This window comes from Microcebus murinus, chromosome 18, assembly GCF_040939455.1.
Source record: "Microcebus murinus isolate Inina chromosome 18, M.murinus_Inina_mat1.0, whole genome shotgun sequence".
Classification (NCBI taxonomy): Eukaryota; Metazoa; Chordata; class Mammalia; order Primates; family Cheirogaleidae; genus Microcebus; species Microcebus murinus.
In genome coordinates this window covers 12,774,494-12,799,887 of record NC_134121.1, presented here as the reverse complement: position 1 = coordinate 12,799,887, position 25,394 = coordinate 12,774,494, and the positions used below count along the sequence as shown (strand labels likewise).

The 25,394-nt window shown below is 50.4% G+C and overlaps 3 protein-coding genes and 1 non-coding gene across 22 annotated transcripts in view; 2 read left to right on the top strand and 2 right to left on the bottom strand.

The window, feature by feature from the left end:
• Positions 1-522: 522 nt before the first annotated feature.
• On the top strand, positions 523-7,382 carry KCNAB3 (potassium voltage-gated channel subfamily A regulatory beta subunit 3). The gene is made up of 14 exons (XM_012775774.3): positions 523-1,127; positions 2,504-2,547; positions 2,635-2,672; positions 2,908-2,987; positions 3,764-3,808; positions 3,894-3,938; positions 4,499-4,542; positions 4,732-4,818; positions 5,097-5,182; positions 5,309-5,429; positions 5,515-5,609; positions 5,718-5,838; positions 6,014-6,102; positions 6,378-7,382. Exons 1-14 carry the CDS (start codon positions 886-888, stop codon positions 6,453-6,455), a joined length of 1,215 nt encoding a protein of 404 aa, XP_012631228.1. The 5' UTR covers positions 523-885; the 3' UTR covers positions 6,456-7,382.
• Positions 7,383-11,962: 4,580 nt separating this feature from the next.
• RNF227 (ring finger protein 227) lies at positions 11,963-25,058 on the top strand. 2 transcript variants are annotated; one of them, XM_075994151.1, is made up of 3 exons: positions 11,963-12,473; positions 12,581-12,667; positions 24,881-25,058. In XM_075994151.1, the coding sequence occupies exons 1-2, from the start codon at positions 11,963-11,965 to the stop codon at positions 12,634-12,636; spliced, it is 567 nt and encodes a 188-aa protein (XP_075850266.1). In that variant the 3' UTR covers positions 12,637-12,667; positions 24,881-25,058. The 2 variants fall into 2 exon arrangements, with proteins under 2 accessions (XP_075850266.1, XP_075850265.1); XM_075994150.1 differs by lacking the exon at positions 24,881-25,058 and having other exon boundaries at positions 12,581-14,160.
• The window catches only part of CHD3 (chromodomain helicase DNA binding protein 3), a 28,944-nt gene continuing 16,910 nt past the window's right edge, over positions 13,361-25,394 (bottom strand). For 4 of the 18 annotated variants that reach the window (XM_020281011.2, XM_020281015.2, XM_020281014.2 and 1 more), the window contains exons 23-40: positions 25,057-25,288; positions 24,205-24,371; positions 23,111-23,288; positions 22,587-22,652; positions 22,047-22,132; positions 21,762-21,895; positions 21,061-21,205; positions 20,734-20,896; positions 20,519-20,640; positions 20,279-20,414; positions 20,065-20,166; positions 19,755-19,886; positions 18,929-19,037; positions 18,599-18,731; positions 18,050-18,291; positions 16,861-17,024; positions 16,487-16,613; positions 14,706-16,004 (exon numbers count right to left, since the gene is read on the bottom strand). In XM_020281011.2, the coding sequence (XP_020136600.1) occupies positions 15,764-16,004; positions 16,487-16,613; positions 16,861-17,024; positions 18,050-18,291; positions 18,599-18,731; positions 18,929-19,037; positions 19,755-19,886; positions 20,065-20,166; positions 20,279-20,414; positions 20,519-20,640; positions 20,734-20,896; positions 21,061-21,205; positions 21,762-21,895; positions 22,047-22,132; positions 22,587-22,652; positions 23,111-23,288; positions 24,205-24,371; positions 25,057-25,288 (2,679 nt within the window). In that variant the 3' untranslated portion in view covers positions 14,706-15,763. Of the gene's footprint in view, positions 13,591-14,705; positions 16,005-16,486; positions 16,614-16,860; positions 17,025-18,049; positions 18,292-18,598; positions 18,732-18,928; positions 19,038-19,754; positions 19,887-20,064; positions 20,167-20,278; positions 20,415-20,518; positions 20,641-20,733; positions 20,897-21,060; positions 21,206-21,761; positions 21,896-22,046; positions 22,133-22,586; positions 22,653-23,110; positions 23,289-24,204; positions 24,372-25,056; positions 25,289-25,394 lie in introns of those variants that run through there. The other 14 variants (XM_020281018.2, XM_075994138.1, XM_020281025.2 and 11 more) reach the window with 9 other exon arrangements.
• On the bottom strand, positions 21,491-21,629 carry LOC142862344 (small Cajal body-specific RNA 21). The gene has a single exon (XR_012913406.1).

Sequence of the window (25,394 nt, the reverse complement as noted above, 5' to 3'; positions counted from 1 at the left end):
TGGTGTAGAACTCCTGTCCTCAAGCGATCTTCCTGCCTCAGCTGCCCAGAGTGCTAGGATTACAGCCAATGGGTTTCTTAACAGCGGCACTATTGACATTTTGGGCTGGATGATTATTTGGTGTGGCGGCTGTTATGTGCTTTGTAGGATTTTAGCAGCATTGGGGCCACCACTCACTAGATGCTGATAGGACAGCCTTCCTCACCCCCGAGTCGTGAAATCAAAAATGTCTCTAAACCTTGCCAAACGTGCTCTTGGAGACAAAATCCCTTCCGATTGAGAATCACTGGGTAAGGAGGAGGCTGACAGGCCTCCGGTCCCAGAGGGTGCAAGGACCATCCTGTAGGGTTCGTTCACAGAATATTCAAGCCGCGGAGCCTCCGGCAGGCGAGCCTTATGCAGATGAGCGGCAGGTTTGGCTAGGAGGCGGGCGGCCCTATGCAGATGAGGGGGCGGCGCCTGCATGTTGATAAGCTGGGCCCGCTGCCGACGCTGCTGGGCGCCTAGCGGGTCCCGCTGCGGTTTAGGCTGAAGTAGCATCCCTCTCCCGCCCCCCTCGTCCCTGGGTTCCTGCCTTCCGAGCACTGTCCTCGACCTTTACCCTCATCCATTTCCCCGGCGTTACTCCCTGCTCCATTGCCCCCCGTAACTGAATATCTCCACTCCTGGAGCCCCCAGCGTTTCTCCCCTCCCGCAGCAAACCTCGCGACCTCCAACAGCCCGCCCCCGCGGCCCGATCTTGCCTGGCAGATCTCGCCGCAGCCTCCCCGGTCTTCCCGCTCTCCCGGGGCTCGCCCCACTACGCCGCCGGGTTGTCAGCCCTTGAGCTTCCCTGCTCCCTCCTCCCACCCCTTGAAGCCCCCTCCCCCGCCCTGGCCAGCCGGCATGCAGGTGTCTATCGCGTGTACCGAGCAGAACCTTCGCAGCCGGAGCAGTGAGGACCGTCTATGTGGACCCCGGCCGGGTCCTGGGGGCGGTAATGGCGGGCCAGTCGGCGGGGGGCACGGGAATCCTCCGGGGGGTGGAGGTTCGGGCCCCAAGGCCAGAGCTGCACTGGTTCCTCGACCCCCAGCGCCTGCTGGGGCCCTCCGAGAGAGCACCGGCCGAGGCACTGGCATGAAATACAGGTATGGGGGTGGCCGGGCAGCCCACCCCATCTGCTTCCCTTTCGGGACCCCTGAGGCTTCCTGAGATGGCCACCAAGACCCCTACAAACTTTACTAACAAGTCCCCGTTCCTTCCATCTCTTCTTCCCTTCACTCGCACTCCTTTACTTTGTCCCTCTCTTGATCTCCGTCGATACCCCTGACTACGAGAGAATCAAGTTTACCAAGGTTAACTGGGTCCTTTCAGATCGAGGGGATGCCCCTGACCTTCCCTGTTTACCCCTAGGAAGGCTGGGGATCCACAGATCTCCAAGCTGCACGGATCACAAGACTGTGTCCCCCTCCAATGGAGTGTCCTTGGGTCGGCGTCCTGGGGAGAGGAGGGAGGGAAATGGCTTCTCACTCTGTTTGGCCTGTTTGGGGTGCCTGACCCAGATACTCCCCCCACCTGCCCCAAGGGACCAGCCTCCTATAACCTTTCTTGGGGGGAGGGGAGTGAGGCCTGTGGGAAATATGGACCACATCTTTCATCTCTATGCTGAGGGGCAGGGTCTCTGTGGGAAGGTGAACCGACTTTGTCTCAGAGAACTGACTTTATCTCAGAGAACTGAGGGTCAGGGGCTCTTAGAACTCACGGTAGGGGGAAGGGAGGGGCTTCTGCTGGGGAGTGAGCCAAGGTCACAGATCTGACCTGCTTTGTCACCTAAGGAATCTGATCCCCTCTGTGTGTGGTGGCCCTGATTGGGAAACTAAGCTGCCACCTAGGTGGGGGGCATTAGGAGGAGGAGGGGACTCACGGGTTCAGAGACAGTCTTCACAAGCCAATAGGAGCAGAGGGAGTAGAGAAGGGGAGAAAGAGAACTAGGCTTTCCTGTGATACATTCTGCTACCCCCCAGGTCTCCTGTCTGCCTTTGCTGGAGCCCCATCTGTCCATCTGTCCTGCCTAACCAGGGACCCTTGCCTGTCTGAGTGCCTGCATTTGACTTGGTTTACCTCTTCTATCCTAGTGCCTGCCCATCAGCTTACAAACTCACCACAATTAGCTAGCCATACACTTCCCAGCCCTCCCACTTCCACACATCCCAGAGATGACTCTAAACACAGACAAGACCCTACCTAGAAGAAAGACAAACCAGACAGCATATCTTCAATGTGATAGGAGAGAACAGAGGCACTGGACAGAGGAACAGTCATTTATTGGTTCACTTATTCTTTCAACAATATTCCTAGGGCCTCTGCTATGGGGCTAGCACTTGCCCAATCCTGTAGGCCCACTGGGTCTAGTTTCTTTGAACTGAGATCCTGTGAGGGCTTCTCAGTCTAGGAGAGGAGCTGGGGCCTATGATCTAGGTCCTAATGAGGCTCCACCCCTTCCTCCTGCTTCTGTATCCTGTAGGAACCTGGGAAAGTCTGGTCTTCGGGTATCCTGTCTTGGCCTGGGTGAGTTAGAATGGGGATTAAAGGAAGGGGGCATTCTTTCATGGCCTGCCTCTTACAGCTCTCATGTACCTGGCTTCTCTCTTGCAGGTACCTGGGTCACATTTGGTTCTCAGATCTCAGATGAGGTATAAGTGATGGGATCTAGAAACAGAGTGGGGGAGAGGGAGGAAACCAGAAAAATGGGAAATGGACCTGGATAGGGGTTTGGACAATAAGCATGGGGAATGAGGGATCTGAGGCTGGAGGCTGGGGCAAGGGAAGAGAATGTGGAAACCAGGGCTGCGGTTTGGTGGGTTAAAGTGCAGTCAAGGAGGTAAGTGAGGGGCAGTAGTGGATCAACTCTTTCTCTCACCTCCCTAGGCAGCGGAGGATGTGCTGACAGTAGCCTATGAGCATGGTGTAAATCTGTTTGACACCGCTGAAGTGCATGCAGCAGGAAAGTAAGGACTGGGGTCATAGAGCTAAGTTCCATTTGGAAGGCTGAGAGAATATCAGGGCTTCTTGTTTTCCCTCTAAAGAACACTGAGAATTCTGAGAACAGCGAGTTCCAACCTTTCAGCCAATGGGCCCCCAAAGCATTATGGGAGTTGTAGTCCCAATATCAGTCCCTCTCTTCCTTAGAATCACTGGGCATACTGTGTAGTCACATTAAATAAAATCAACAAACATATCCTGGGCATTAGTTATGTGCAACTATGTGAGGATTACAAAGCTAAATTTTCAAACACACTGCCCCATCACACATCCATGACTTCACACTAGGAACAGTAAAAACCTAGGATGACCTACCCTTGCCTCTTCCACATCTGGCAAATACTTCTGCTCATCTTCAAGACTTGACCCAAATGTCCACTCCTCTAAGAATTGGGGGGGGGCAGTGGCAACCCAGATGGTTGAAGCCAGACAAGGCAGTGTCCTCCCTGGCTTTATACCATCTGTTCTTCTCCCCTCAACCCTATTCTATTTTAGTACCCACAACGGTGCTTGGTACATAATTGATGCACAACAAATATTTGTTGAGTGAATGAATAAATGAAAATTATATAGCTACATCCCTAGTTCCAGAAGCCCCTCTTATGTAGTCTAGGATGGGGCTGAAAGCCCAAATTGGCTCCTGGATTATGGTCTACTTTATAAGAGAGGAAAAGGTGGGGAAGAGTAGAAGGAATTGATCCACCTTGGAGGGGTCAGTGCCTCTGCATTGTCTCTCTTTTAGGGCTGAAAGAACCCTAGGCAACATCCTCAAGAGCAAAGGTTGGAGGTGAGACTGTGTTTTGGGGGGTTGCTGGGGACATGATCATCCAAAGATCCTTTTCTTGCTGGTTTTCCCATTTCTCCTTTTCCAGGAGATCAAGCTATGTCATCACCACCAAGATTTTTGGGGGAGGACAGTAAGTGGCTGCCCCACTATGATTGGGGAGAAGACCTAAAAAGAATGTGTTCAAGTGTATGGGAAGGGGGTGGGGATAGCTATCCTGCACCTGCTACCCCAGGTCTGCACCCTGCCTGTGAGGACCATGCAATCCCCATTCCTCACCGCTCCAAGCCAGCCCTGACCCCCATCTTTATCACACTTTATCTTTTTTTTTTTTTTTTTTTTGAGACAGAGTCTCACTTTGTTGTCCAGGCTAGAGTGAGTGCCGTGGCGTCAGCCTAGCTCACAGCAACCTCAAACTCCTGGGCTCGAGCTATCCTTCTGCCTCAGCCTCCCGAGTAGCTGGGACTACAGGCATGCGCCACCATGCCCGGCTAATTTTTTATATACATATCAGTTGGCCAATTAATTTCTTTCTATTTATAGTAGAGACAGGGTCTCGCTCTCGCTCAGGCTGGTTTTGAACTCCTGACCTTGAGCAATCCGCCCGCCTCGGCCTCCCAGAGAGCTAGGATTACAGGCGTACAGCCACCGCGCCTGGCCCACACTTTATCTTTGACTTACTTTTTCTTACAGGGCAGAAACTGAGAGAGGCTTGAGCCGCAAACACATCATTGAAGGTGAGAGTTAGGGGCTGGGAACCTGAAGTGGTGGGGTATGGAAGCCAGAGGAATAGGGAACATTTTCTGAAGCTCTGAATTGGAGACTTTGAATATGGACTTAGGTGGCCATGGCAAAGGGATAAGGTCCAAATTCTTAGTAAACTGAAGCTGAGGTGCTTATTTGCCTTTTCCCTCCCCAACTTCCAGGCTTGCGAGGATCTCTGGAACGCCTCCAGCTGGGATACGTGGACATTGTCTTTGCCAATCGCTCAGACCCCAACAGTCCTATGGAAGGTAAAAGCAGCTCCCCCAAGCCTGACAGTCTTTCAACACTAAGCACTCCCTCTAACCCTCAGCAAGAAGCCAGCCCTTGCTCAGAAGACCTGCCAGGCTTCACAGTGGAGGCTCAGATCTCATGACTTAGACAGGGAGGGAGGCAAAGAACAGAGATATAAACCTCTCTGACTCACAGAGATGCCTGGGGTGTTGGTGGGGCAAGCAGAGGTCTGCAGATCTGGAGCCCTAGATTCCAGGGGTCTGACAGTGAGGCTCTCTCTCTCCTGTGTGCCTAGAGATTGTACGAGCCATGACATATGTCATCAACCAGGGCCTGGCCCTATACTGGGGGACATCCCGATGGGGGGCCGCAGAAATCATGGTAAGTGTGTGATTCCACTTCCCCCTGTCCCACAACTGGTTCCCACTTTTCAAATGACTACTCTAAATCCCACTGGACTGGGGGGAGGAATGCTCTGACCCCCATTTCTTCCTCACCCCAACCCAGGAGGCCTACTCCATGGCCAGACAGTTCAATCTGATTCCTCCCGTGTGTGAACAAGCTGAGCACCACCTGTTTCAGAGGGAGAAGGTGGAGATGCAGCTGCCAGAGCTCTACCACAAGATTGGTTTGCAGACCCTCATCCCTAACTTTCCCTCAGCCTCATCTGTGGCCTAGGTCCCTTTGCCAACACCCAGTCTTCTTCCTCTTAGGTGTTGGCTCAGTCACCTGGTGCCCTCTGGCCTGTGGGCTCATTACTAGCAAGTATGATGGGCAAGTCCCAGATACCTGCAGGGCCACCATTAAGGTGAGATCTGGGAACTCAGGATGGCAGGACTGGGCTATCTGGGCTGCTCTGTGTGTGGGGGGTGGAGTGGGGGGTGGGGGTCTATTGCTAATTCTTCTTGGTCTCCAGGGCTACCAGTGGCTCAAGGACAAAGTAAAGAATGAGGATGGCAAGAAGCAACAAGCCAAAGTCATGGACCTTCTGCCCATTGCTCACCAGCTGGGCTGCACTGTGGCTCAGCTTGCTATTGGTGAGACCCTGCCAGCCCTGGGCCCTGCAGGGCCCCTGTCTCTTCCTGAGATGCTCCCAAACCAGTCTACAGACTGACTTGTCCCTAGGGATGACCCTCTTCTTCAGAGACATCTCTGAAGTCTATGTGCTCACTGTTCTCCATCAGTTATCTTCTTTTGTTCCTCTGGCTTCAGCGTGGTGTCTCCGCAGTGAGGGTGTTAGCTCGGTCTTGCTGGGGGTGTCCAGTTCAGAGCAGCTGATTGAACACCTGGGTGCTCTACAGGTGAGCCAGAGCCTCAGAGGCTTAGCCTATCTCTGTCCCCTTCCTCAGGGGTCAAAGGCATACTGTCCAACCCAAAATGGCCCTAGGAGGTCACCCACTACAAAGTCCTCACTTTGCAGGTGAGAGCTCCCAGGGCCACAAAACGAGGCAAGGGCACAGATGCGACTCTCCTTGCCACTGGCCCCACCGTGATTTTCCCCTGGGTCCTTGAACCTCATGCCCTTCCTCAGTGACCCAGAATGTACTGCCCTCTCCATCACCCCACTATCCTCCAGGTGCTGAGCCAGCTGACCCCGCAGACGGTGATGGAGATAGACGGGCTCCTGGGTAACAAGCCGCATTCCAAGAAATAGTCCGTCGGGGGCGCAGGGACCCAATCCAGAGCCGCTGAAGCTACCCTAGAACCACGTTCTCGCAGCTGCCTCTTTCCCTCTCTGGATCCCTCCCCGCAGCGGCCAGAGCCAGGGTAGCCCCGCCCACTAACGAGTCCCAGCTTCGTGTAGCGATACGCATGAACAAAGCCATATCCTTCCGCAGTGGAGCTGCAGAGAGAAAGTAGTCCGCCCGCCACCTGCTGCGTCCTCCTGGCCTTGCAAATCCTGGGCATGAGCTACTCGCCATCCGCTCTCTGCCACTTGGTCTCGCTCCCTTCTCTCTTCCTCCTATTGTCGAAGCCCAGGGAAAAACCGCCTGATACAGGAAACATGCGGAGTACCTCAAAAAGGGGCCCTCGAAATGTTATCAAGGGGTAATAATTTAGTGAGTTGTGATGTCCTCTGGGACATAGGAAATGGCGTTCTTATGTTATTCGGTACAAAGGAAGCCAGGCTGGTCCTGGCAGGAAGTAAATGATAACCTTTGGGAAAGCAGGACTCTGCCTGCCAGTCCAGAGATGGAAGGCTTACAACTAGAACTAGTGTAATACTTTGTTCTTGGGAGAGGGTGGTAAGGGTGGGGACTACGGTAACACAGCACTGACAAAGGTAGAGGGAAGTTTGACAGCAGGTGTACAGTGTGGCCTGGCAAAAGTGGCCAAGGTGGCCCCTGGAAAATAGTTGGGCTGTATTTTGCAGGAATTAGTAACAGCCTTTGGGTCATGGGCAGAGACATAGGACTGATATAAAAAGGTCTAGGGATAGATTTTGAGCCTTGAGCGGGACTGCCTACCTGGCAATGGAGGATTGGGTCTACCTCCCAGCAATAACCCTAAAGCAATAATGATGGCCTCTCTTCTGTAATACTTCCCAGGGAACTGTAAATAAAATCTCAGTTGATCCTCACAGTGTCTGAAATTGCAGAGGGTTGGGAGGTTAGGGACAGTCTCGGATGTCTGGCCTCTTTGCCCCCTGTCATTAGAAAGCTCACAACACTAGCTTTCTCTCCATTGCTCATTCGCCTTGGTGACCCAGGCACTCGGTTCCTACTCACTGCTTTCAGTAAGGACTCAGGCACCAGGTACCCCAGGCCCCAGATTTCTTCCTTCTTTCAGTTGCCACATTCCTTAGAACCCAGAGATCTGGCTTCATTGTTTTGTTCCTCCTCTTTCTACAAAGGACTCAGCTGCCTGCCACACTTGCCCTTGTTTTTTTGGTTTTTTTTCAAGTTACATTAGCCATACTTCTTGTCTCATTCTTCTCGTTTACCTCTTGCCAGATACCCACACATATGCCAAGGAACTATCTGATTGGTTTTCCTGTGGTTGAGTGGGAGAGGCTGCTCCCAAGCTGAGGCTTTGCCATTTGGTGGGGAGTAAAGTGAAGACCAGTCTATGGTTGAGGAGATACAGAGAGAAGGAAAGGAGATATAAATTTAAAAGAAAAAAAGTAAAATATCAGGTGTGAGTATAGCAGAAAAGCAGAATCAAATGAAGCTATGTGAGATATTATACCTATTTTTCCCCAAACAACTCTGATTTTCCTGGGACAGAAAGTGAGTTAAAAGTTACAGCCTTAATGATAACAAGGCAGAGTAGGATGAGCTCTGCCTTCCTTAAATACAACCTCGCCATCTCCATCCTACCCTGATCCTGAAGCTGGGAAAGCAGAGTAAAACCAATTTCCAAAAGACAAAAGTCAGCAGCATACACTTCCTGAATTAGCAACCAACTGGATCAACTAATGAATACTTACATCCACCCCTATCATCTCCCACTTATTTTGGAAGACAAAAAAATAAAATGTATGACTAAACTATGATTAGTTATTCTGTAACAAACACTGAAGAATTTATCAACTCAAAATAGTATTCTCGGCAGGGCGCAGTGGCTCATGCCTGTAATCCCAGCACTCTGGGAGGCTGAGGCGGGCAGATTGCTCGAGGTCAGGAGTTCAAAACCAGCCTGAGCAAGAGCGAGACCTCGTCTCTACTATAAATAGAAAGAAATTAATTGGCCAACTAATATATATAGAAAAAAATTAGCCGGGCATGGTGGCACATGCCTATAGTCCCAGCTACTCGGGAGGCTGAGGCAGGAGGATCACCTGAGCCCAGGAGTTTGAGGTTGCTGTAAGCTAGGCTGACGCCACGGCACTCTAGCCCGGGCAAGAGTGAGACTCTGTCTCAAAAAAAAAAAAAAAACCAAAAACATAGTATTCTCCTTAAATAATTATCTTGGAGGGTTATGCACTTATTTTAATGATGCCTCCCCCATTGCTTAAAACATTTTATAACAAAAGTTCTTCTTAAAATTAATCTTCAGAGACAGTTTAGAAAGCCCTTGTGAAAAACCTTCATTGCCATACCTCCTTTGTATATAAACATTTGCCATATTTGTCACCTTCCTCATTATTTATTTATTGAGGCTACTAAGGAATGGTATGGAATATAGTGGTGAACTAAACCAGACTCAGAACAATCTACATGCAGCTTGCTGATGGGAGAGACAATCACATAACTACCAAATACAAACTTCAGCTGTCCAAAGTCCAAAGGAAAGCACATGGGTTACCAGAGTCTACAATGGGTCTTTGACACGATGAAGCTGCACTGAGAGCTGGGATAAGTAGGTGTTAATAAGGTGAAAGCAAGAGGGTTAGGAGAAGAGCATATGTAAAGGCCCTGTGGCAGAAAGGAACATGCAAGCCAAAGGTCCCCAAAGCCAGGTTGTCTAAAGAGAAATGGAAGCAGAATATGGGCATGGAAGAGTTCAGAATACACAGGACCTTACAAGGCACCTTAGAATATTATCTTTATCCTAAGGATAGTAGGAAACCCTCTATATCAGTTATCTATTGATATATAACAAATCACCCTCAAACTTAGTTGTTTGAAACAACTTTTAAAAACTTTATTATTATTTTTTTCATGATTCTGTGGGTTGGCTGGGAATTCCTCTGCTGTTTTCACCTGGGCTCACTCATTCCACAGCACTTGGCTGAGCAGGAAAATCCAAGATGGCCTCACCAACATGTTTGGTAGTTAGAGCTGGCTATTGGCTAGGGCTCTTCTCTTCTCTATGTGGTCTCATCGTCTGGTGGTCTTAAGAGGCAAAATGCACTAGGTTTAGTGATAAGCTGGTAAAGGAAAGTGAGGGCAAGGAAAGGGTCAAGGATAATACCTAAGTCTCTAGAGTTTAGCAACCCCGAGGGTTCCAAAGGAACAAAGGCAGAAGGTGCAAGCCCTCTGAAGGACGAGGCTCTGAATTCACAACTCTTCCCATCTACTGTCAAAGTTAGTTATGAGGCCAGCCTGGATTCAAGGGATAGGGAAAGAGACCATAATTCTTGATGGGAGAAGCAGCAAAGTTATGTTGCAAAGGAATTTAGGGCCATCAAACTACCACACTGTTAAAAGGTTTTATTTTTTTTTTAAATTTTTTTTTTTCAGAAACAAGTTGTCAGCTTACATTAAAAGGTTTTAAACATGAGTGAAAGGAGTGTGTGATAGGACAGGATTTGGTTTGAGATTTGGAAAGAACACTGTAAACGATATGGAAGGAAACCAGAGTACCTGTGGAGACTGGTTAGGTCTGAGGCTCCTGCTGGGGTCTAAGCAAGAAATAGCAGCAGCTTGGACTAGGGTGGTATGCTGGCGATGGAGAGAAGTAAGTGCATTAGAGAGATATTTAAGAGGCAAAATAAACTAGGCTTAGTGATGGGCCGGTAAAGGAAAGTGAGGGCAAGGAAAAGGTCGAAGATAATACCTAAATCTCTTGGCATTGAGCAAAGGAAGGGGTAGGATATGGGAAGAAATGCTGGTATGGACAGGGAGATCATTAGTTTCGGTTCTTGAAAATAAATAAGAGCTGTAGAGCAGGCAACTGATATACAGATCTGGAGCTTAGGGGGGCCTTGGCTGTCAAACACTTTGGGAACATTTATATAATCAAATCTACCTTAAAAGATTAAGATTTACCACCAATTGAAGATATCAAAAGGTCTGAGGAACACCATTCCAAAGAGAAGTTCCAAAGAAGCTGTGAATTATGACAGCATTACTAGAATAAGTAAACAGCTTCCCTCAAGTGATAATGAAGACAATACAACTCAGAAGTTCTGAAATGTTTGTGTACAAATAACATTATACCTCCTTACAAAGATTACCCCCTAGGTCTTAATAATTTAGTTAAAAAACAAAACTAGCTCTACACTGCCTGTTATAGCCAGTTAATGCCATGGGTGTACAGAAGCCCATCTTGTACGTATTGATCAAGAGAGATGGGTGTTGAAAATGTTGAGTACAGAGAAGTTAAAGTGAACACAATATAGGCTGGGGACACGGGATAATAACAATAGCTAATACAGTATTTACCTGGTGTTTGCTCTCTACTAGGCATCATTTTAAGCACCTTAAACATATAACCTCATTCAATTCTTACTATTATTATCCACATTTTATGAGGAAACCAAGGCCCAAAGAAATTAAGTAACTTGCTCAAAGTGTCACAACTAGTAAGTGGCAGAGGCTAGGATTTGAACTCAAGCCAGCTGGCTCTAGACTGTGTTGTTATCCTCCACAACAGAACCTGAGCTGCAAGTCCAGGAGAGGAGGCTGAGGAGGCAGCTTGGTGTTGGTGTGGCACCACGAGGGAATGTGGGCTGTTGAGTAGCATGTCCTGTTTACCTGTAGAAGTCAGACTCCTGAGTCAGAACTCATGCTGGACTGCTTTGCTGAAGCCATCATGATGTGTGGGTGTCCAGGCCTGGATACTCCAGAAGGAAAGGATTCTCGGCATTCCTAAGACAGTGGTCCTGGAATCTAGGTTCCTGGTTAGGCCGAGCTGTCAGCTGGTAGTTAAGCAGTTGGTGGAGAATGAAATTTGGGAAGCTAGCCTTACAAGAACACACAGAAGTCGTAGGATAAGGAAAATTGTGGGCAGAATGAGTTACTGCCAAGGCAGCATCGACTCAAAAGGCCCAGGAGACCACTAATGGTTGGGAAGAATGGGCGGCGTACCTGGCTCAGGACGTCTGTTTGGGGCGGGGGGCGGCTGTGAAAGAGTACAAGCAACTAACAAACAGACCAAGGAGCTTTAGAGACCTGTTGTGCTAGTGGCTGCAGGCTGATGTGCAAGAAGGAACCTGGGGGTTCGCACATGGTAGAATTAAGGAGCGCTGGGCACTGTGCTGGGGGGTGAAGGAAGGCGTGACCAGCAGAGCTCCAGTCCTAGCATCACGGGGCCGCCTCCCCCGCGCCGCCATAGCTGTCATTCCCGGCCTCGCACCTCCACCGCCCCCACGCGTGCCACGGCAGGGAGCGGCCCGACCACAGCGTGACGCCACGAAGGGCGGCACCTCACTATTAAAAGAGGCAAGAGGCCGCGGCGCCCGCCCCAGGACCAGACGCGGGCCACAGAAGGGTCCGCTCGTTCTACCACGAAGCCGGCCGCATTAGCGACGCCCTCGAGCCCGCGGCGGGCGCGATGCAGTTCCTGGTGAGGGTGCCCTCTCTTCCGGAGCGGGGCGAGCTGGACTGCAACATCTGCTACCAACCCTTCAACCTCGGGGCCCGAGCGCCCCGCCGCCTGCCCGGGACGGCGCGTGCCCGCTGCGGCCACACGCTCTGCACCGCCTGCCTGCGCGAGCTGGCGGCGCGCGGCGACGGCGGCGGGGCGGCCGCGCGCGTGGTGCGCCTGCGCCGCGTCGTCACGTGCCCCTTCTGCCGCGCGCCCTCCCCACTCCCGCGCGGTGGCGTCACGGAGATCGCTGTGGACCCGGACTTGTGGTCGCAATTGGAGGAAAAAGCGCGGGCCGAGTGCGAACGAGATGAGGCGGGGAGCCCGGCCAAGGAAAGTGGCGACGCTGTCGGAGAGAAGGAGGATGGGGCGAGCAAGGGGGCAGGGCCTAGGAGCGCGGGGTGGCGCGCGCTTCGGCGGCTCTGGTACAGGGTCCTGATGCCCGCGCGCAGCTGGCGGCGTCCTCTGCCTTGCAACGGTGAGAGGCTGCCGGAGGAGGATGCGGGGGAGAGTGCGCTGAGGCTCTCCGGGGTTCGGTTGCATGCTCCTGACTTTGCTGCCACTAACCTTTCTTCTCTCCCCCAGTGCTCTACTGTCCCGAGATCAAGGACATTGCTCATATGACCCGGTGCACGCTGTAATGGGGAACCCGGAAGCGAAGGCCAAAGGAAGGTGGGAGCTGCAGCTTCGGGGCATGCTTTAGTACTGGGGTCTGATGTCAAGAATACCGCCTCTGAGATCCTGGGATTGTCGCTTGATCGTGAGAGATGAGCTGAGGGCTGGAGGGAACATCCTGGGAGGTGTTGATGCTGAGCTGGGGAGGATCCTAGACGAACTCGCCCCCATCTACTAACTGTGCCAGCCTTACATTTTCAGGATAGAGTGGCCAAGGGATGATGTAAACAAAGCCCACGTTACCGTGGGAAGCAGACAGACTGTTTTCTTAGCTGACTTTGGCTTTTGTCCAGGGTGGTTCTGGTGTGTGGGAGCAACAGGTCCCATTTTAGCAATTCTTTGCCAGTGGTTTGAAATTTTTTTAAAAAGATGGAACTGGAGGGAAGAGGCTAATTTTCGTGTCATGTTCATTTAACTTCTCTGGCACGAAAGGGTGCCTGCTGTCTCCCCACTCCCAGTTTTGTGTTCCAAAAACTGAGATGCCTCTGTGCCTATGTGATTAGGGGCCTTGCTTCATTTCAGAATCTCCCTTCAACTGCTAATAGGGCAGGTATCAGAAATTCCAAAAGGCATTTATGTGAGGCACCTAATTAGAGCCTAGGTAGGAAGGGAGAGCCATTTGATAAAGGCATCAGATTTTAAACTTTTGCTATTATCTGTGTTATCTTTACAGTCACAGAGAAGCACTGGCACTACTGAAAAAAGACAGTCATATAATTTTAAACTTGTGTCCCATAATGGGACATCACCTATTTGCCATGTATTCTATTTTAAAATCTTGTAAGTATCTAATGATAGTAGAGTCATAGTCAAGGACCAGCAGTGTCAGTGTCACTGGGAGCTTGCTAGAAGTGCAGAATTTCAGGATCCCACTCCAGACTTCCTGAATCAGACTCTGCATTTTCATAATCCCAGGTGATCTGTGTGGATGTAGAAATTTAAGTAGAATTGGTCTAGGTTCTAGACTTTAGTATATCACCATCTGTAGGTGGAATATTTAAAGCACAATTGGTATAACTGATACACTATTTTACTGAAAGTTTTAAAGTAACATTTTATTGCTGAAGAAATCTTGTGTTACATTTTTCTTGGTTAAAAATGTGAACTTATTAACCTCAATTTTCTTAGCGATCTCCAGGCTTTTTAAGTTAATATTATTTTTGATCGATAAATCATAATTATATATATTTATGAGGTATAAACCTCAATTTTTATAACCATTTTCCTGTCCTTAAGTCTCAGCTTAAATGTCCTCTTTGGGGAGGCTTTTCATCATTCAGCCTAGCAGAACCCCCCTTCCCCCATCCTTTGCTAATGTAACACTTTGTTTTATTTTTACTTTTTTTATTTTCTGATATTTGATGTTCTATGGGTATCCCTCACTGGAGTGTAAGCTTCATGGGAGCAATGACTGACTTGTGACTGTTTTACCTCTATGGCCAACAGCAGTATTAATGTATAGTATGTACTCAATAAATATTTGTTGGATTTATATATATTTTTTAAAAATATAGTGGCTTCTTTCAGCCTCTGAGAGAGCTCTGTTAATGAACAATAAATGTCAAGGATGTGTCTAGCAGTTTAAATCTTTTGGCAAGTTACACAGGTTTGGCCCTCAATTCCTTAAAAAGTGTGCCTCTGCTTCCTATTGGAACTGAACCTGTGGAGCTGTAGTGACCTCTGCTGACTCTGAGGGGAACTAAGCAATTTGAAGGAGAAAAGGATGATAAAAAGGGTGGCTGAAAGGCAGTTTTGAATCTTGCCCAGGCACTCCTCCCACCACACTCTGCCCAGTAAGTTCTGTTCTCTCTGTGCTCAACCAGAGGCCACATAGATATCGCATCACGTGAATGGGGTTGCAAAAAAAGCCTCAGTTTTAGTGAATTATCTAAGAGATAAAAATGAGGAAAAGGACAAAGTCACAAGATTTTAAAAAAAGAAAAAGATGGATAATATGAAATGGTAGAAAGCAACAATGCTTCTTATCCCTCCCACCAACAAGAACTCCCCCCAGTCAAAAATAACAGAGCACACAGAAAGGAAAGTATAATTTATATGTACAACCAATAAACCTGATACAGAAGAGGGGATCAGGACAGACCAGGAGTGGGTGTGAAGAGAGACTGGGAAAGGGGCAGCAAGAAAGTGAAGGGGCAGCGAAGAGGAAGTGGGGGGTTCGCCATGCAAACTGCCACTCTCCTCGGCCCCTCCTGGGAAGGGGGATGTGCCCACCTCTCCCTAGCCTGCCCTCCACCATTTTGCTCTGGTCCCAAAGGCAAGGTAAGGTCCCAAGACCCTGACTAGGCCCCCTGCCTGACCTACTCAAATTTAGTCTATATCCAGGCCACGAAGAGGGAGGGTAGAAGTCCTCCAGGGACTGAGCCCCAGAGCTGGGGGCTTCCTCTACGTCTGGCCCACTGTATTCTCTCCCACCCTTCTAGGTTACCTGGGTTCCTAGAACAGGTTGGGGAGCTCCTCTTTGGCTTGAGGGAGTATCGCCCAACCATTACTCTTTTTGTAGGGGTGGTCCTTGGTCCCTAGGGAGTGGGGAAAAGAGTCCCAACACAAGATGCTGGTACACAGGAGGTAACTGAGCCAGTGAATGGCGCCTTTATTCTGAGGCTGAACAGCAATTGACTCCTTTCCTTGGTAACTGCTCCACCCTCCATACAGGGAGAGGTAGGGGAAGGTAACATGCAGCCACCCCTTCTCTTCCCTTCTTCCCTCCCAGGGCTCAATTTCATCCCTCTCTAAAAGTCCGCCTCCTCTCTTCAAAGCTCTTTTTCCCATAAAAGTTCCTAAAGGCTAGGCAAGGCTAATCCCCCATTTCTGTAGGAGATGGAGCTGATATTGCAGGAAAAAAGACTGGGAAGGCTCCACCTCTTTCCTCCCACAACCATTTATTGGGAAGCTGTGTATATTTGGTGGGGGACAGTGGGTAAAGGGACTTAAAAGACCCTGCTAACCATCTCCCACCCAGACCTCTTCTCACCAGCACAGTCTTCAAAGCTTGGTGGGAAAGGTGCATGGGAATGGAGAAAGACAAAGGGCCCTTCTTGAAGAGAGGAGCTGTAGAGAGGGGCAAAGGGGCTCTTAGCCCAGCGGTGACCCAAGGGGTGGGGAAGGCGGAGGGTTGGCAGCAGGCCCCAGAGCCTGAGCTGGGGGTCGGCCTCGGGGACGGGGCCTGGGTGAAGGGCAGGCCTGGGATCCAGTCAGTCGTCTATACAGATCACCTCCCCGGCTCGGGGCTCCTTCCGATCCAGCCCGTCTGACACCAATGCCCCCACCATTTCCTTCTCCTTCTTCACCAGCACTGGAGGGCCGTTGGTGGCGGCTGTTTGGGAAGGGGGTAAGGAAAGGTCAATCCTCACATCACTCCCAAACATCACTTTCTGGCAATACTATATTCTCACTTATAGGTCACCTCTTGCCACTTCATTTTGTCCCAGGTAATTTTGGGTGGGAAGACCAGGATGAACCCCTCTCCCTGAGATTCCACTTTGAACATGTTCTAACTCTCACCATACCCTTCTGAGTTCATACTCTTCTTTGAAGTAACCCAGATGGAGGTGGCTTGGGCAGAAGATACCAAACCACAGAACTACTAAAACCCTAGAGGAGGTTTTGACAATGGGGACAGTAGAGGGCTTAAGAAAGGGATGGGAAGAATAAAGCCCAGAACAACTCTACTCCGTAACATGCTGGATATGGCCAAGGACATGAGATGGACTGGAGCAGTGAAAGGGCAGCTGAGCAGGGAGGAAGCTTGGCAAAGGAAGAGAGGGAGAAGCAGGGAGTAGGAAACCACCAGCTGACCTGTGATGAAGGACCCTGCAGGCATCTGGCTGTAATTGGCGCCTGCGGCGGCCAGGGCCCCTACGGGTGCGGTGCTGAACGCCACCCCGTAGCCCGGAGGTGTAGCGTATGGACCCGGGGGGAAGGCCTAGAATAGAAAGCAGGCTGAATTTAGTGTTAGTCCACAGTCTGAGAGGAAGCTGTAGGGGAGACATTACGAGCCACACTCTAGAACTACTGAGGGTGTAACATACAGGCAGGAAGACTCACTCAAGGGTGCAGACTGTGTTCTATCAAGTTGTTTTTCCACATTGTATAGGATTCTGATGGAAGTGTTTATATGTGTGCAGGAGGAACACCAACAGGGAAAACGAGTTAGGGGGAAAGAGGGTTACCGGTGTGGGGTGAGGCTCCGTGCCCTTGCTGGCCAGCCGGCTGAGGATGCTGCGCTCGGACATCTGAAGGCGGGCTGCGATGGGGGGTATTCGGGACAGCGTGGCTGGCAGGCGGGTCACGTCCGCCTTCATGTCGCTCAGCAACTCCTCCAGCTGGTTCAGAACTGGGGCCCGGGCCACGGAGAAAGAAGGGCAAGAGAAAGACAGGGAAAGAGAGAGATGGAGCCAGGAAAAGAGAGGAGTCAGATGGACAGATACAGTCAGAAAAAGAAGAAGACACAGACGTCAAAGAACCAGAGACCAAGAAAGTGACAGAAGTAGACAAAAAAGGGAAGCGACTCAGAGGAAAAGAAAAAGTGTCAGGAAAAGAGAGAGACCAGATCACCACAGAGGACAGATGGAGAGAAGGAAGTAAGGAAAAGGGAATATGGAGAACAGGGAGAAAGGGAAGGACATTGGAAGACATGGGGGCGGGGAGTTGTCAGAACATCCCATACTGGAAGAGCCAGGTTTAGGGTTGGGGATGATGGGGAGGAAATAGGAGGCATGGGAGGTAGTAAGTGGTATCAAAGCTTTAAGGAATCAAGGTTTTAATATGTAAGGGGAGAGGGAGGTTAGAAGGTCAGTATTACGGATTCAAGGAATTAGAACAGGGATCAAAGGGGCCAGGAGTCAGTCACTACATCAGACAGGATTAGATGGTTAGAGGGCTCTGGGATTTCATCTATCATTATCAAGGTAAGAGGGATGGGAGGAAGGGTTGAAGGTCAAAGGGAAGTTTTGTGGGGTAGGGTCAGAAGGTCAGATGGGTGGTAGTTTGTGCCTCATGGGGTGAATGAGATGTGAGGGAATGTGATTTGTGGGATCAGAGCCAAGGATTTTTGTGGCATATATATAGGCCAAGGCCCCGAATTGGATGGTGCTAGGAGTATGGCAGGCGTGCAGTTCCACCACCAATGAAGAGGTCCTACTGTGTGGAAGGGACATGGAGTCTGGGGAGATCTCTTTATTAGGCACTGATGTGAATACTGTCAAGCATGGATGAGGGTTGGCTTGCACAAGTCCTAGAGGCTAAAAACCAAGGGGGTGCCAGGTGGGTCAGGGGCGGGGTTAGAGGTCAGAGGGGGGTGGTTCAGAGGGTAAAAGGGTTGGGGGGAAAGATTTTGAGGGGTGCGGGGTGAAGACTTACGCAGCGTTGTGGGCCCTCCCCCGCGCGGGGCCGCCGCGGCCCTTACCCTTGTGCAGGACGGCGTTGGCCGGCTTGTTCCCCGCCAGCGACTCCTTGGAGAGGTGCTGGTGGCTCTCGGCCAGGCACTCGGCCTCGGCGAAGCGGGCGTGGAGGGCCATGGCGGGGTGCGCCGGCTCCTGTGACAGGTTCAGGTAGGCCGCCCGCCGCAGCTGCTCCTCGATCACCAGCGCCTGCTCCAGGAGCTGAGGGAACAGGGGTTGGGGGTTGAACGCAGGGCTCTGCCAGCAGTGGGTAAGCAAAGGAGGGGACAGACACAGCACTGGAGACCCACCCTTCCCTCACTACTGGCCCAGAGCACCCCAGCTCCATACCAACTACAACACAGCATCAACCTGACCCTGACCAGAGTCTCAAACACAAGGTTATCACACTTTGGTCTTGGCCTCAAGCATTGCCTCGACCTTCTTCCCTCTAGGTTCTAACCAGATCTGTTCTCACTTCTGACTCACGATCTTCTACAACCCTGTTCCTCTCCTCCCTCATTCCTACCTTGAACCTCCGGGCCAGGAACTTATTTTTCATTTCCAGAAAGTTCCCCTTGTTGGCTTCAGTTTTAAATGGCTCATTGATAATGGCAAACTGAGCATCATTCTGGATGTCTTGCCACCGTGCATAGCCATGGCTGTCGATGAAGGAAAGGGGACCATCAAGGAATTTAACAGGGATGGGGCTTGGCTGCAAACACTTCTTCCCTTTGGCCTGATCTCCCTGAAGTATGGCATGAACACCCCTTCCTTAGGTATACACTTGTCTTCACTATAGTTTCCCGCTCTCCAGGTTGAGAGAACCTTTTCTTCTTGTATTTGTATCAAAGGATACAGGACAATCCCAGCCAGAAGCCAATAGTCATGTCTTCGGTGCCAGATTTCATTGAGTTTCCCCGAGGAAATAGCTGCCCGTTCCTCATTCTGCCATAGTGTGTGAAGCTCTGAAAAGAGGGCAGCAGACAGAAGAGGGCATTATGGGTTTGTAAACCATACCCTGCACAAAAGACAGGTAGAGACAGGGAAACAGAATAATGGAAGAGTACTATGAGCTCCATAAGAAGAATGGGTAGGCCGGGTGCTGTGGCTCACGCCTGTAATCCTAGCACTTTGGGAGGCTGAGATGGGTGGATCGCTCAAGGTCAGGAGTTCAAAACCAGCCTGAGCAAGAGCGAGACTTCGTCACTACTAAAAAATAGAAAGCAATTAATTGGCCAACTAAAAATATATAGAAAAAAGTATGGTGGCCTATGCCTGTAGTCCCAGCTACTCAGGAGGCTGAGGCAGGAGGATTGCTTGAGCCCAGGAGTTTGAGGCTGCTGTGAGCTAGGCTGATGCCACTGCACTCTAGACAAGGCAACGGAGTAAGACTCTGTCTCAAAAAAAAAAAAATAAATAAAAGAAGAAGAAGAACAGGTAAAGGTGAAGCTAGGGGTTAGGAATGAAATTAGTTGTGAACAAGGTTCAAGTTAGGATTAAGAATAAAGGTGAAATTAGAGACAGCTTTGGTATTATGAGGTACACTTAAAGATTTACAGCAAGGATCAGAGTCAGCATGTACCACTTCATTGGAAGTTACTTGGAATTAAAGGTAGCAGGAAGCCTCAGGCAAAAATGAGAAACCCCACTGAGGAACAGAGAGCAACAAGAACTCTCCCCACCTGTGAAACCACCATCTGCGATATTGAACATGAACCGGGGCTTCTCTATCTTCTCCTCGCGTCGCCCATTGGACCGTGGCTCATCTCGAGGAGGCCCTGGTCGAAGCTCTCGGTCACCTTTTATATCTTCTGCTAGGATAGATGGGGCAAAGCTCATGACTCAGGACAGTCTACTCCCAGGCCCCAAGACTACTTACTACCTGTACTGTACTGAGCAGCTACCCACCCAGGACCCAAGCATTCACTCCCCCAGACTCCACCTCCCCTGATGCCCTCTTGGACCCAAGGGTCCATTCCTTCCACCCATTACCTCTCTTGCCCAAATCCCCTGCTTCCCCCTCCGGCCTCTCCCTGTGCTCCTGTCCATCCAACGGCTTCTCCTCCCCCCTTTCTCCTGGCGTCGATTCTGTGGCTGTGGGAGGGGGCAGGGGATAGGAAGGGAGGATGTCACCCTCATCCCCTGACCCCAGAAAATGGAACCCCCACGTTCTAATCCCCCATCATCCCTAAGGCCATGCACCTACCTGACTTCTCTCTGTCCCCTCGGTACCCAGGTTCAGGCTCCATCTCTCCAGGTACCCCTGGCACCTCATCCTCTACAGGAATCTTCCTTGGCTCCAGCCGTTCCCCAAGAGATGGGGCTGGGCTGGGGGCATCAGCCTAGAAGAGGACAAGGGGGTCAGGATGAGCCAGAGGGCCCCTAGGCACTGACATTCAAGATCCCCCCACTATTCCTCCCTGGGGGAAGCCAGGTAGCCACACACCTCTGTCTCCATCTTCTCCCCAATTTTGCTGTTCTTCTCTGGCTTCTCCTCCTGGTTTTCGGCTTCCTCCTTATCAAGAGGTGTCCTCAGGCCCTCTCCTTTCTCACTTGGAGCTGGAGTAGCTGCAGAGAAGGCAGAGTGAGGAAGGCAGAGGTTTCCCTACCCCAACTCCTGGCCCCATTTTTGTCTCTCCTGTCATTCTGACTCCTGATTACCAGGTTTAGAGGTGCAGGGACTGTTGGTAGCAGAAGCCTCAGGAGTGGTGGGGGACGTTTTGGTTGGAGAGGAGGCTCTGGAAGAACGCTTGGAGTCGGCACTGGGGTCAGGCATCAGCTCCGGCATTGACCAGCGCCCATTGATGTGCTCAAACTCCTGCACCTGGGGTAGAGGGATGGGGGTCAGCTCCAGGCACTGGACACGCAGGAAGCCCTGGTGCCCTCTGTCTTGCACCAGCATGAGTCCAGAACTCAGGGACAGAAGGTAGAGGAAGGACAGAGCCTAAGTGATCAGCCTGATTATTTGGGTGAGAGGAAGACTGATACCTTCTTCTTGACGAGAGACATGACTCCAATGCGGGTCAACACCTGCTGGCGACTCAGTCCCTCCCGAGGGACCCCATCAGCAAAGGTTTCAGAGCCATCTGCCCCAGGTTCACATAAATGGCGCATGAACAAAGACACATAAGCCCTAAGGAACACAGAAGTGAGAGGAGGGTGAGGGGAGCCTTATTAGGAGTAAAGGGCAGTGAGGGAGGCATAGGGATTACTGAACCCCTAAGCCCCTAAACTCCCCAGGTGCTCCAGGGCTTCCCCTGGCCTTTCACTCTGTTACCAGCCCTTTAAATCATAACTGCCCAGTGGCCTCTCCCCTGTCTTTCCTGTCTCCTTGCTCTGGGTACTTTGTTCCTGGGCCCCATCAGTCAGCTCTTCATCCTTATCACCAGCTCCTCCTGCCAGGTTATCGTTGCCAAGTAAATGTGAGGCTAGGACAGCTCAGGCGAGGCTCCTTACGTAAACGCCGCTCCCCCGGAGAGGATGCCTGGCCCCTCTACTCTAGGCTCGGCTGAGGGGAGGTGGAGTAGGCTGAGTCCACCCCCCAGGAAACCAAGCCAGGAGACATTGTATGGCAGGGAGGGTGATGATCAGTTGAGTAAGGTCACATCATATGGCGGCCAACAGGAAGAAAGTAACACCCAAAGCTCTTGCCCTTGCACCCAACTTGGCTCCATGTCACCCACACTCACTTGAACTCCTTCTCAGTCTTGCCCCTCAGGTCCCGCACCAGCCACTGTGTGGTGAAGGCATCCTGTGGCGGCATCCCCCAGCGCATCACAGCATTGAGGAAAGCCTTCCGCTGACGAGTGTTGAATCCCAACACCTGAGGGTGGGGCAAGGAAGCAGTAGTGATAAATGACCAGGGGTTACAAGTCTTGGTTCTTTCTGTCATCAGTGACCCAGGCCCCAATTTCCAACACCCAACCCTCATCCTCTCCTTAGAGCACTCAGAGAGGTCTGGGCCCAACTCTCACCTCGATGTTGCCCCCAACTCGGGCCAGAAGTGGAGGCAGTGGCTTATCCTTTTCATTCCGGAGCTGCCTCTTTGACTGTCGACGCCCTGAGGGTGGGGTTGACACTGGTTAGTTGATCCATCTCCTCTAAGCACCGGTCCTCCCTCAACACCCCATTCCCACAAGATACAGAACACAAGAAAAGCCGTGTCATGTTTGACGCACTTCTAATTCTTTCCTAAGCACTTCCAGAACTATTAACCCAGTGAGCCTAAAAAATATCATTATATTTAAAAATGAATAGCAAATATTTGACACAAGCAAGATTACCAGTGGGAATGTCAAATGATATAACCTTTCTTGACCGAGGCATTGAAGCTTAAGTGGTTATACACTCCAAATTTTAACAGTGGAGAGATTATGAACATTTCTTCCTTTCTCCTTATTTGCAATTTTTAGTTTTCCCCCCAAAAAGCATTTTGTATTTGTATAAAAACAGTGGGCTTAAAGGAAATTGGGAAATGGGAAGAGCTGAAGTAGAGTCAGGAAAACAGATGCCACCTTCAGGACGTTCATCAAAGTCTTCATCCTCCTCCTCTGATCCCACAGAATATTCTGACTGGTTATCTGTAAGGACAGAGGGCTTGGTGGTCAGTGAGGACTACTGGATAAGCCTGGGCTGGGGCTCTTCCTGCCTGGATTCCTCCCTGGGAGACTCATCTACTTCTACTCTGGCCTTGGCCCTTCTGATGGTTGCTGGATCACTGCTGCAGTCTGCCTGTAGAGCCACATGTCTTGAATCATCTCTACCCATCACCCACCTTCAATCTCTGAGCACCTCTTGTTCTGCCACCCTGACTCCTACTGACGCTACTCTAAGCAATGACCCCTGGGTGTCGACAGGATCCCTTTGCAACCACCAGATAGTTTAAATTACCTGTTAACCCACCTGGTCTCCTGAGCTTTCTCTTTTAGCAGGGGAAGGCTCTGACCTCTAGACCTCTCTCTTTTCCTCTAAATAGCCACAGCCTCCAAGCCTCATCGTTTCTTCCCTTTTCACTTCCTGCATCTGGGGCAGTCCTCACCTTGGTCCTCCTGAGCAGCATCATTGTAGTTAACTTGCTTGCGAACCCGCTTGCCTTTGCCTAGATTCCGGGCTAGGTCTTCCTGCTGTTGTTCATAGTGATGCCTCAGAAGCTTCTCCCAGTAGTCAGGATCCACATTCTCCTCCTGCTTGATAATCTCTCGCTCGATTTCCTCAATCTGAAGGACAGCAGAATGAATGCTGGCGGCCTCCTTCTTCGCCAGTCCTTCCGCCACAACAAAATTCCTAGTCTCCTATCTCAGCTGAATCTAGTCTCACTGCTCCTAGATCTTAACTCTGCGTAAATTTTCTGGACATTGCATATTTTCCATATCTCTTACCTGCAATATGCTTCTCCTCCTTGTTCTTGCCCTTTTCTCTAAATCTCTCCTCTAATTCCTTCTACATTTCTCCTGTATTGACTCAGAAAGTACCCTTGTGTGTTTACCAGTGCTTTCTGTGCCTAAGTCTCTGTTAGACTAAGAAGTCATTTGAAGTCCACTACTGCTCTTTACTGGATATTAGGGTAAGAAAACAAATAAAAAATAAGAATGGCACTCTAGCCTGGGCAACAGAGTGAGACTCTGTCTCAAAAAAATAAAAATAAAATAAGAATGGGCTGGACGCGGTGGCTCACGCCTGTAATCCTAGCACTCTGGGAGGCTGAGGCGGGCAGATTGCTCAAGGTCAGGAGTTCAAGACCAACCTGAGCAAGAGTGAGACCCCGTCTCTAGTAAAAATAGAAAGAAAATAGCTGGACAACTAAAAAAAAAAAAAAAAAAAAATATATATATATATATATATATATATATATATATAAAACAATTGGCCGAGCATGGTGGCACATGCCTGTAGTCCCAGCTACTCAGGAGGTTAAGGCAGAAGGATTGCTTGAGCCCAGGAGTTTGAGGTTGCTGTGAGCTAGGCTGATGCTATAGCACTCTAGCCCGTGCAACAGAATGAGACACTGTCTCAAAAAAAAATATAATAATAATAAAGAATGAAGTGGGGCTCTCCTATGTCAAAGCCCCGTAAAGGACACTGCCATTCAGAGATGGCCTGAGATAGACCATGTCTGACCCCAAAACCTCTCACCTTGTCTTCTTCCCGCACAACATACTGTGCCACCTTGAAGGAGCTGAGATACTCATTCATGTTCTGCACATCGGTGTCCTCAGTTGCATCCTGATTCCGGTCCAACAGCCGAGCGATGGCCTCATTGTCATAGTGAATCACACTGCTGTCCTCCTCCTTGTTCTCCCCTGGTGAACAAAAGGGAAATCTGGCTTCCAACCTTAAGCACAACTTAGAAAGGCTGGAGGAAAACCTCTACTGCTTCCTTTTCATGGGAGCCCTGGAGAAGGCTCTTTCCCTGGGAGCCAATCTTTTTTTTTTTTTTTTTTTTTTTTGAGACAGAGTCTTGCTTTGTTGCCCAGGCTAGAGGGAGTGCCGTGGCGTCAGCCTAGCTCACAGCAACCTCAAACTCCTGGGCTCAAGCGATCCTACTGCCTCAGCCTCCTGAGTAGCTGGGACTACAGGCATGTGCCACCATGCTCGGCTAATTTTTTTTATATATATATCAGTTGGCCAATTAATTTCTTTCTATTTATAGTAGAGACCGGGTCTCGCTCTTGCTCAGGCTGGTTTTGAACTCCTGACCTTGAGCAATCCGCCCGCCTCGGCCTCCCAGAGAGCTAGGATTACAGGCGTGAGCCACCGCGCCGGGCCTCCTGGGAGCCAATCTTGAGGTTTTTTTGTTTTAACCCTGCAGGCAAGGAAAGAGGCCAACCTTCCTCCAAGAAATACTGAAAAGAAGGTTCTTCTTCAAAGGCTACAGAAAAGAGTTCCTCCCCTGACCCTCCCCAACCCGCCACAGAGGGCTGAGAAGAGAAGTGCTCATGAGAGAGCAAGGGCCTACTCTCATGGAGCTGCAAAAAAGGTCCTCACCCTCATTTTCATCCTTAAACAGCTCCTCAGTGCCAAATTTGAGGATGTCGTCAAGCTCCTGCTTGGACATGGAGCCTGCCTTGGAGCCCAGCCCAGGCCGCACCACCAGGTGTGTCAGCATCATTTTTCTCTTGGCCACTTGTGTGATTCGCTCTTCCACTGACGCTCGAGTCACAAAACGGTAAATCATCACTTTGTTGGCCTGGCCGATCCGATGAGCCCGGCTGAAGGCCTGCAAGGTGGGACAAAGTGAGGGTGGGCCAGAGAAGTGGCAGGAGAGAAACTGCCCACATGCTTGGGAAAGAAGGCTGGCATAAAACGGTCTTCCTCCTTCCCTG

Coding starts and splice junctions, on each gene's coding strand:
- KCNAB3 (XM_012775774.3), top strand. CDS start 886: ATGCAGGTGTCTATCGCGTGTACCGAGCAGAACCTTCGCAGCCGGAGC. Junction 2,548..2,634: donor GGTATCCTGTCTTGGCCTGG/GTGAGTTAGAAT, acceptor TCTCTCTTGCAG/GTACCTGGGTCACATTTGGT. Junction 2,673..2,907: donor GTTCTCAGATCTCAGATGAG/GTATAAGTGATG, acceptor TCACCTCCCTAG/GCAGCGGAGGATGTGCTGAC.
- RNF227 (XM_075994151.1), top strand. CDS start 11,963: ATGCAGTTCCTGGTGAGGGTGCCCTCTCTTCCGGAGCGGGGCGAGCTG. Junction 12,474..12,580: donor GCGTCCTCTGCCTTGCAACG/GTGAGAGGCTGC, acceptor TCTCTCCCCCAG/TGCTCTACTGTCCCGAGATC.